Source organism: Haliotis rufescens, unplaced genomic scaffold (assembly GCF_023055435.1).
Source record: "Haliotis rufescens isolate VD_foot unplaced genomic scaffold, xgHalRufe1.0.p SCAF_188, whole genome shotgun sequence".
NCBI lineage: Eukaryota > Metazoa > Mollusca > Gastropoda > Lepetellida > Haliotidae > Haliotis > Haliotis rufescens.
This window is the reverse complement of record NW_025963877.1, coordinates 23997-35766: the sequence shown is the minus strand read 5'-3', so window position 1 is coordinate 35766 and position 11770 is coordinate 23997. Positions and strand designations below refer to the sequence as shown.

Sequence of the window (11770 nt, the reverse complement as noted above, 5' to 3'; positions counted from 1 at the left end):
CTGAAAGAAACGTTAAGTTCATTGCAATTATTTTATCACAATGTGTTCCCATTTAAGATCCTTGTAGATATATCGGTGTTTTCTTATGCTCCCAACAACTTAGACTGGAGTTAGAAATAAGTTAGAAGAGGCTGCCCACAAGCCCACCAAATATAAAACACCAAAGCAAGACTATAACCAATCTCGATTATAAAGAAATTCCTTTTGTCTATAATTACAACTGTTTCAAATGTTTGGTGATTATTTACGAAAGAGAAGGTTAAGATTATTAACAACCTTTCTACCAGAACGTGTTGCCATTGCAGATCCTTGGAGAGACCTAGTACCAGGACAGAGAGAGGAATCGATGCCTCACAATGAAGGTTTGTTAATCCACGTATTTCTGATATTCACCTGCGGTCTTTCTTCCCCATGTCAACTACAGCAAATAACTTTATGATAAAATATGTTGAGAAAACTACAAATTGTATTTGAATGTTTTCAGCATTTCTTGAGAGTCTTTATGCCGGGAGGAGTTTTGTGAAGGATGAGACGAGGATAGTTTTAATTGGGAAGACTGGATCTGGAAAGAGTGCCACAGGAAACACACTGGCTGGAACTCAGGCGTTCGTGTCGAAACTCTGCGGTGCATCTATAACCAAACAGTGTCAACAGGAAATGGTGAGAAGGTTCGATCGACATATTCAGATTGTGGACACTCCTGGATTGTTTGACACAGGAATGACAAACGAAATGTCGTCTAGAGAAATCATGAAGTGTGTGGCGATGACCTCTCCTGGACTTCACTCTATTGTCCTGGTTACCAGACTGAACCGTTTTACAGAGGAAGAACAACAGACTGTCCAGTATTTCATGAAGGTCTTTGGGAAAGACGTTTTGAACTACCTCGTTGTTGTTTTCACGGGAAAAGATGACCTGGACCAGCATGGGATGACCATTGAGACCTTTATCCAGGATAGCCCTGGTCCTTTGAGGAAACTGATTGCTGACTGTAAAGGTCGTTACTATGCTCTCAACAACTTCATGTCTGACATTGAGAAGGAAGAATGGGTGAAGCATTTCCTCCAGGGGATTGATAGGCTGGTGTCGTCCAATGGTGGACGATGTTACACAACTGAAATGTATCGTAAAGCCGAATCACTGATGAAAGAACGAGAACAGGAACTGAAGAAGAAACTGGAGGAACAGCAGCAGGCAGAGCGGGAGATGATAGAACAGAGCATCAAGGTCAAGTATGATGAGATGACGCAAAGTCAGGATGAGAAGATGACTGAACTTAAGACACAGCTACAGGCGATGGAACGGAAAGGCTTAGATGACAAGACAAGGTACCAGGGAGCTGTGAATGAGCTGCAGAATAAACTTGCGAAGGCTGATCGGGAGAGGAAGCAGATAGAAGTTGACAGGATAAAGTATGAGGATGAGAGGAGGAAAGAAATGGAGAAAGGAGAGAAAGACAGGGATGAGGCGATGTTAAAAATGATGGATAGAATGGAAGAAGACAGACGAAGAAGGGAGGAGGAATTGAATGAGACCGTGGAGAGAATTGAAGTCGAAAGAAGGGAGAGGGATGCTAAAATTATGAGATTGGAGAAGGAGAATAGAAAACGTGAAGGGGAACATAGAGAGGAGGTGATGCAGCTTCAGAAGAAAAAACAGTCTGAGCTTGAAAAGATGCAGGATGATATGAGGGCTGAGAGGGAATCACAAGCCCGTAGGCTGGAGGAGGTAGCAAGAGGCATGGCAAGGGATGAGGCAAAGGATGATGGGTCGGGCATATTTGCACAACTCGTGGGCGGCATAAAGAAAGTTGCTAGCTTTTTGGGGTTCCTGTAAAGGTGTCTTATGAATTTGCTTAAGAACGAGAATGAATGGTAAGCTTGCATATTGTTGAATGATGTTTTAAGTAGGATAAAGACAGCATTTGCAGGTAAACACGCCTTTAGAATATCAAGTATAATGACTGTTTATGTTTAAAATCAGAACCGCTCCATTATATATAGAGATTTTACTGATTTTACGAAACGAGTATCTGAATTCTTGTATTTTATGAGCGAGAGCGGGGTTAACACATGAATTCTTTCACGAGTTTCCTACAATCAGTATGACGCACTTGCAATAATTTATTTATTACCCATTATTTCTTAATCGTTTTGAGTTTCCTTTGCACTGATCACAACCGCCGCCTTAAAAAAACACGATAGTCGAATGACGTCAGCCATCTGCAGCTATGATGTTGTTTCTAGTGAGACGTCCTTCCGACATGACGTCAGAATAGCATTGGAATGACGGCAAAGATGGCGTAGGGATGACTCAAACAATACAATGGTGCGCGTGAAGTGATATTTGGACTATATTGCACATACAATTTTTATTAACTCGGTTATTTCTAACACAATGGGTAATAATAACACTTATGATAATCTAAATATTCGTCTAATCACTATTTTGGTAGTTTGTGATACTGCAGTGTATTTTAGTTACTTATGTTCTTGGTTTTGTAACAATCACTAGTACTAAATAAATCTTGTTTAACAGTCTAAAATCTCTCTCTTCAATCTATATGGGTGTGATATGTTTAATATTCTTAATCTGTTAGAACCGTCTTTGTTGTCCTGTGGGTTCGAGCCTCGGCCGCGTCATACCAAAATATGTTAACAAATGTTACTTGTTGTTACCCTGCCTGGTGCTCGAGGGGTTAAAACAAGGGCTGGTCGGCTCGGAGTCAGTAGACTGTGTCTGAGTGGGGCATTCATGTTAAACTGCGACTGGTATGTCAGTGGGCTAGCACTATAAAACCGGCATTAGTCCGGACTAGTATAAGCAGAACCACATACGTCGCTATATCAGTGCAATATAATCTAGGACGCGACGTTAAACCCCATTTCACCTAAACTTAATCTGTTACCACCAAACACCTACTCGTGGGGTTCAACGACGATGTAAAGTATCTACTGTCTTCGTCACGTTATGTGTTGAACCTGAAATACGAATTGTAAATAAACAGAAACGCCCGATTGTACTTCACCACACAACACTTTGTACTTCACAACACAACACATTGTAATTCACGATACAGCATATTGTACTTAACCAAAAACCACATCGTACTTCACCACACAACGACACAGTGTACTTCACCACCCGCAACACACTGTACTTCGTCACACAACACATTGCACTTCACGAGACAGCACATTGCACTTTACCACACAACACATTGTACTTCACAAGACAACATATTGTACTTCACCAAACAACACATTGTAATTCACGATACAGCATATTGTACTTAACCACAAACCACATCGTACTTCACCACAAACAACACATTGTACTTAACACACAACACATTGTACTCCACAACAGAACACACTGCTCTCCACCACACAACACATTGTACTTCACAAGACAACACATTGCACTTTTCCCCACAACACATTGTTATGCGCCTCACACAAGACATTCTACTTCACCAGACAACACTACGTACTTCACCACAGCACATTGTTCTTCACAACACACAACATTGCACTCCGTCACACTACACATTGCACTTCACGACAGAACACACTGCACTTCACGACACATCACACTGCACGACACAACACACTGTACTTTACGAAAAACAAACACTGTACTTCACGACACAACACTTTACACTCCACCACACACCACACCCCACTCCACTACACAACATATTGCACTCCACCCCACAACACATTGCCCTCCACCACACAACACATTGCCCTCCACCACACAACACATTGCACTCCACCCACAACACATTGCCCTCCACCACACGACACATTGCCCTCCACCCCACAACACATTGCCCTCCACCACACAACACATTGCCCTCCACCACACAACACATTGCCCTCCACCACACAACACATTGCCCTCCACCACACAACCCATTGCACTCCACCACACAACACATTGCACTCCACCACACAACACATTGCCCTCCACCACACAACACATTGCCCTCCAACACACAACACATTGCACTCCAACACACAACACATTGCCCTCCAACACACAACACATTCCCTCCAACACACAACACATTCACTCCACCACACAACACATTGCACTCCACCACATAACACATTGGACTTCACGAAACAACACATTGCACTCCACCACACAACACATTGCACATCACGACAGAACACATTGCACTCCACCACACAACACATTCACTCCACCACACAACACATTGCACTCCACCACATAACACATTGGACTTCACGAAACAACACATTGCACTCCACCACACAACACATTGCACATCACGACAGAACACATTGCACTCCCCCACACAAGACATTGCACTCAATCCGACAACACATTGCACTCCACCCCACAACACATTACACTCCACCACACAACACATTGCACTCCACTACACAACACATTGCACTCCACCCCACAACACATTGCCCTCCACCAAACAACACATTGCACTTCACGACAGAACACATTGCACTTCACGACAGAACACATTGCACTTCACCACACAACACATTGCCCTCCACCAAACAACACATTGCACTTCACGGCAGAACACATTGCACTCCACAACACCACACATTGCACTCCACCACACAACACATTCACTCCACCACACAACACATTGCACTCCACCACATAATACATTGGACTTCACGAAACAACACATTGCACTCCACCACACAACACATTGCACATCACGACATAACACATTGCACTCCCCCACACAAGACATTGCACTCAATCCGACAACACATTGCAATCCACCCCACAACACATTGCACTCCACCACACAACACATTGCACTCCACTACACAACACAGTGCACTCCACCCCACAACACATTGCACTTCACGACAGAACACATTGCACTTCACCACACAACACATTGCACTCCACCACACAAAACATTGCACTCCACCACACAACACATTGCACTCCACCACACAACACATTGCACTCCACCACACAACACATTGCACTTCACGACAGAACACATTGCACTTCACCACACAACACATTGCACTCCACCACACAAAACATTGCACTCCACCACACAACACATTGCACTCCACCACACAACACATTGCACTCCACTACACAACACATTGCACTCCACCCCACAACACATTGCACTTCACGACAGAACACATTGCACTTCACCACACAACACATTGCACTCCACCACACAAAACATTGCACTCCACCACACAACACATTGCACTCCACCACACAACACATTGCACTCCACCACACAACACATTGCACTTCACGACAGAACACATTGCACTTCACCAAACGGTACATGGCACTTCACCACAAAACATATTGCACTTCACCAAACGGTACATGGCACTTCACCACAAAACATATTGCACTCCACTACACAACCTATTGCACTCCACCACACAATACAGTTCACTTCACGACAGAACACATTGCACTTCACAACAGAACACATTGCACTCAACCACAAAACACATTGCACTCTACCAAACAACATTTTCCACTTTACGACAGAACACATTGCACTTCACAACACAACACACTGTACTTCACCACACAACAAATTGAACTCTACTACACAACACATTGCACTCTACTACACAACAAATTGCACGTTACGACAGAACACATTGCACTCCACCACACAACACATTGCACTCCACCACAGAACACATTGCACTTCACCAAATGGTACATGGCACTTCACCAGAAAACATATTGCACTCCACTACACAACATATTGCACTCCACCACACAATACAGTGCACTTCACGACAGAAGACATTGCACTTCACGACAGAACACATTGCACTCCACCAAACAACATTTTCCACTTCACGACAGAACACATTGCACTTCACGACAGAACACATTGCACTCCACCAAACAACATTTTCCACTTCACCACAGAACACATTGTACTTCACAACACAACACACTGTACTTCACCACACAACAACACACTGTACTTCACCACACAACAACACATTTTACTTCAACACACAACACATTGTACTCCACCACACAACACACTGTACTTCATCACACAACACACTGTACTTCACCACACAACAACACATTTTACTTCACCACACAACAACACATTTTACTTCACCACACAACACACTGTACTTCACCACACAACACATTGTACTTCCCCATATAACAAATTGAACTTCACCACACACAACACATGGGACTTCACCACACACAACACATGGTACTTCACCACACAACACATTGTACTTCCCCATACAACACATTGTGCTTCACCACACAACACATGGTACTTAACCACACAACACATTGCACTCCACCAAACAACATTGTCCACTTCACGACAGAACACATTGTACTTCACAACACAACACACTGTACTTCACCACACAACAACACACTCTACTTCACCACACAACAACACATTTTACTTCAACACACAACACATTGTACTTCACCACACAACACACTGTACATCACCACACAACACACTGTACTTCACCACACAACACCACATTTTACTTCACCACACAACAAGAAATTTTACTTCACCACACAACACACTCTACTTCACCACACAAAACATTGTACTTCCCCATATAACAAATTGAACTTTACCACACAACACATTGTACTTCACAACACAACACATTGTCCTTTATCACACAACACATTGTGCTTCACCACACAACACATTGAACTTCACCACACAACACATTGTACTTCACAACACAACACATTGTCCTTTATCACACTACACATTGTGCTTCACCACACAACACACTGTACTTCACCACACAACACATTGAACTTCACCACACAAAACATGGTACTTCACCACACAACACACTGTACTTCAACACAACGCATTGTACTTCACGACACAACACATTGTACTTCACCACACAACACATTATACTACACCGTGCAATACATTGTCCTTCACCACACAACAACACATTGTACTTCACCACACAGCAACACTGTACTTCACCACACAGCACATTGTACTTCACAACACAACACATTGTCCTTTATCACCCAACACATTGTACTTCACCACACAGCAACACATTGTACTTCATCACACAACAGATTGTACTTCACAACACATCTAATTATACTCCCAACACAACACATTGTACTTCACGACACAACAACACAGGGTACTTCGTCGCACAAAAACACATTGTACTTCCCCACACAACACATTGTACTTCACAACACAACAACACATTGCACTTCGTCGCACACAAACACAGTGCACTTCGTCGCAAAAAAACAAATTGTACTTCTCCACGCAAGAGCACAGTGTACTTCGTTGCTTAAAAACACATTATACTTCTCCACACAAGAGCACAGTGCACTTCGTTGCTTAGAAACACATTGTGCTTCTCCATACAAGTGCACAATGCGCTGCGACAACTTTGAAATCCGAGTGGCATTTCAGCGCCAGGTGTTAGTCTTAGGCGCATTTTCGACCAAAAACGTCAAATCGCCGTAGGAGTCTCAGACTTTGCAGGACGACTCCTTAGGTCACATGGAGCATACTGAACCGAACATTTTTCGATTTGGAGCCAATGATAAAATCGTCTTTGATCGCCCATAGCTCCACTCACAGAGGTGAGCGGGGGTCAAGAACGGTGGAAACGTGACCTCCAGGTCAAGGTCTACCCGCATGCAAAATTTCAATGCGCTGCGACAACTTTGACATCCGAGTGGCATTTGAGTGCCAGGTGTTAGTCTTAGGCGCATTTTCGACCAAAAACGTCAAATCGCCGTAGGAGTCTCAGACTTTGCAGGACGACTCCTTAGGTCACATGGAGCATACTGAACCGAACATTTTTCGATTTGGAGCCAATGATAAAATCGTCTTTGATCGCCCATAGCTCCACTCACAGAGGTGAGCGGGGGTCAAGAACGGTGGAAACGTGACCTCCAGGTCAAGGTCTACCCGCATGCAAAATTTCAATGCGCTGCGACAACTTTGACATCCGAGTGGCATTTGAGTGCCAGGTGTTAGTCTTAGGCGCATTTTCGACCAAAAACGTCAAATCGCCGTAGGAGTCTCAGACTTTGCAGGACGACTCCTTAGGTCACATGGAGCATACTGAACCGAACATTTTTCGATTTGGAGCCAATGATAAAATCGTCTTTGATCGCCCATAGCTCCACTCACAGAGGTGAGCGGGGGTCAAGAACGGTGGAAACGTGACCTCCAGGTCAAGGTCTACCCGCATGCAAAATTTCAATGCGCTGCGACAACTTTGACATCCGAGTGGCATTTGAGTGCCAGGTGTTAGTCTTAGGCGCATTTTCGACCAAAAACGTCAAATCGCCGTAGGAGTCTCAGACTTTGCAGGACGACTCCTTAGGTCACATGGAGCATACTGAACCGAACATTTTTCGATTTGGAGCCAATGATAAAATCGTCTTTGATCGCCCATAGCTCCACTCACAGAGGTGAGCGGGGGTCAAGAACGGTGGAAACGTGACCTCCAGGTCAAGGTCTACCCGCATGCAAAATTTCAATGCGCTGCGACAACTTTGACATCCGACTGGCATTTGATTGCCAGGTGTTAGTCTTAGGCGCATTTTCGACCAAAAACGTCAAATCGCCGTAGGAGTCTCAGACTTTGCAGGACGACTCCTTAGGTCACATGGAGCATACTGAACCGAACATTTTTCGATTTGGAGCCAATGATAAAATCGTCTTTGATCGCCCATAGCTCCACTCACAGAGGTGAGCGGGGGTCAAGAACGGTGGAAACGTGACCTCCAGGTCAAGGTCTACCCGCATGCAAAATTTCAATGCGCTGCGACAACTTTGACATCCGAGTGGCATTTGAGTGCCAGGTGTTAGTCTTAGGCGCATTTTCGACCAAAAACGTCAAATCGCCGTAGGAGTCTCAGACTTTGCAGGACGACTCCTTAGGTCACATGGAGCATACTGAACCGAACATTTTTCGATTTGGAGCCAATGATAAAATCGTCTTTGATCGCCCATAGCTCCACTCACAGAGGTGAGCGGGGGTCAAGAACGGTGTCTTAGGCGCATTTTCGACCAAAAACGTCAAATCGCCGTAGGAGTCTCAGACTTTGCAGGACGACTCCTTAGGTCACATGGAGCATACTGAACCGAACATTTTTCGATTTGGAGCCAATGATAAAATCGTCTTTGATCGCCCATAGCTCCACTCACAGAGGTGAGCGGGGGTCAAGAACGGTGGAAACGTGACCTCCAGGTCAAGGTCTACCCGCATGCAAAATTTCAATGCGCTGCGACAACTTTGACATCCGAGTGGCATTTGAGTGCCAGGTGTTAGTCTTAGGCGCATTTTCGACCAAAAACGTCAAATCGCCGTAGGAGTCTCAGACTTTGCAGGACGACTCCTTAGGTCACATGGAGCATACTGAACCGAACATTTTTCGATTTGGAGCCAATGATAAAATCGTCTTTGATCGCCCATAGCTCCACTCACAGAGGTGAGCGGGGGTCAAGAACGGTGGAAACGTGACCTCCAGGTCAAGGTCTACCCGCATGCAAAATTTCAATGCGCTGCGACAACTTTGACATCCGAGTGGCATTTGAGTGCCAGGTGTTAGTCTTAGGCGCATTTTCGACCAAAAACGTCAAATCGCCGTAGGAGTCTCAGACTTTGCAGGACGACTCCTTAGGTCACATGGAGCATACTGAACCGAACATTTTTCGATTTGGAGCCAATGATAAAATCGTCTTTGATCGCCCATAGCTCCACTCACAGAGGTGAGCGGGGGTCAAGAACGGTGGAAACGTGACCTCCAGGTCAAGGTCTACCCGCATGCAAAATTTCAATGCGCTGCGACAACTTTGACATCCGAGTGGCATTTGAGTGCCAGGTGTTAGTCTTAGGCGCATTTTCGACCAAAAACGTCAAATCGCCGTAGGAGTCTCAGACTTTGCAGGACGACTCCTTAGGTCACATGGAGCATACTGAACCGAACATTTTTCGATTTGGAGCCAATGATAAAATCGTCTTTGATCGCCCATAGCTCCACTCACAGAGGTGAGCGGGGGTCAAGAACGGTGGAAACGTGACCTCCAGGTCAAGGTCTACCCGCATGCAAAATTTCAATGCGCTGCGACAACTTTGACATCCGAGTGGCATTTGAGTGCCAGGTGTTAGTCTTAGGCGCATTTTCGACCAAAAACGTCAAATCGCCGTAGGAGTCTCAGACTTTGCAGGACGACTCCTTAGGTCACATGGAGCATACCGAACCGAACATTTTTCGATTTGGAGCCAATGATAAAATCGTCTTTGATCGCCCATAGCTCCACTCACAGAGGTGAGCGGGGGTCAAGAACGGTGGAAACGTGACCTCCAGGTCAAGGTCTACCCGCATGCAAAATTTCAATGCGCTGCGACAACTTTGACATCCGAGTGGCATTTGAGTGCCAGGTGTTAGTCTTAGGCGCATTTTCGACCAAAAACGTCAAATCGCCGTAGGAGTCTCAGACTTTGCAGGACGACTCCTTAGGTCACATGGAGCATACTGAACCGAACATTTTTCGATTTGGAGCCAATGATAAAATCGTCTTTGATCGCCCATAGCTCCACTCACAGAGGTGAGCGGGGGTCAAGAACGGTGTCTTAGGCGCATTTTCGACCAAAAACGTCAAATCGCCGTAGGAGTCTCAGACTTTGCAGGACGACTCCTTAGGTCACATGGAGCATACTGAACCGAACATTTTTCGATTTGGAGCCAATGATAAAATCGTCTTTGATCGCCCATAGCTCCACTCACAGAGGTGAGCGGGGGTCAAGAACGGTGGAAACGTGACCTCCAGGTCAAGGTCTACCCGCATGCAAAATTTCAATGCGCTGCGACAACTTTGACATCCGAGTGGCATTTGAGTGCCAGGTGTTAGTCTTAGGCGCATTTTCGACCAAAAACGTCAAATCGCCGTAGGAGTCTCAGACTTTGCAGGACGACTCCTTAGGTCACATGGAGCATACTGAACCGAACATTTTTCGATTTGGAGCCAATGATAAAATCGTCTTTGATCGCCCATAGCTCCACTCACAGAGGTGAGCGGGGGTCAAGAACGGTGGAAACGTGACCTCCAGGTCAAGGTCTACCCGCATGCAAAATTTCAATGCGCTGCGACAACTTTGACATCCGAGTGGCATTTGAGTGCCAGGTGTTAGTCTTAGGCGCATTTTCGACCAAAAACGTCAAATCGCCGTAGGAGTCTCAGACTTTGCAGGACGACTCCTTAGGTCACATGGAGCATACTGAACCGAACATTTTTCGATTTGGAGCCAATGATAAAATCGTCTTTGATCGCCCATAGCTCCACTCACAGAGGTGAGCGGGGGTCAAGAACGGTGGAAACGTGACCTCCAGGTCAAGGTCTACCCGCATGCAAAATTTCAATGCGCTGCGACAACTTTGACATCCGAGTGGCATTTGAGTGCCAGGTGTTAGTCTTAGGCGCATTTTCGACCAAAAACGTCAAATCGCCGTAGGAGTCTCAGACTTTGCAGGACGACTCCTTAGGTCACATGGAGCATACTGAACCGAACATTTTTCGATTTGGAGCCAATGATAAAATCGTCTTTGATCGCCCATAGCTCCACTCACAGAGGTGAGCGGGGGTCAAGAACGGTGGAAACGTGACCTCCAGGTCAAGGTCTACCCGCATGCAAAATTTCAATGCGCTGCGACAACTTTGACATCCGAGTGGCATTTGAGTGCCAGGTGTTAG

General features: G+C 45.4%; 1 protein-coding gene across 1 annotated transcript; it reads left to right on the top strand.

Moving 5' to 3' along the window:
• Nucleotides 1–474: 474 nt before the first annotated feature.
• Nucleotides 475–1836, top strand: LOC125381611 (GTPase IMAP family member 9-like). The gene has a single exon (XM_048398694.1). The coding sequence runs from the start codon at nucleotides 475–477 to the stop codon at nucleotides 1834–1836; it is 1362 nt and encodes a 453-aa protein (XP_048254651.1).
• Nucleotides 1837–11770: the final 9934 nt, after the last annotated feature.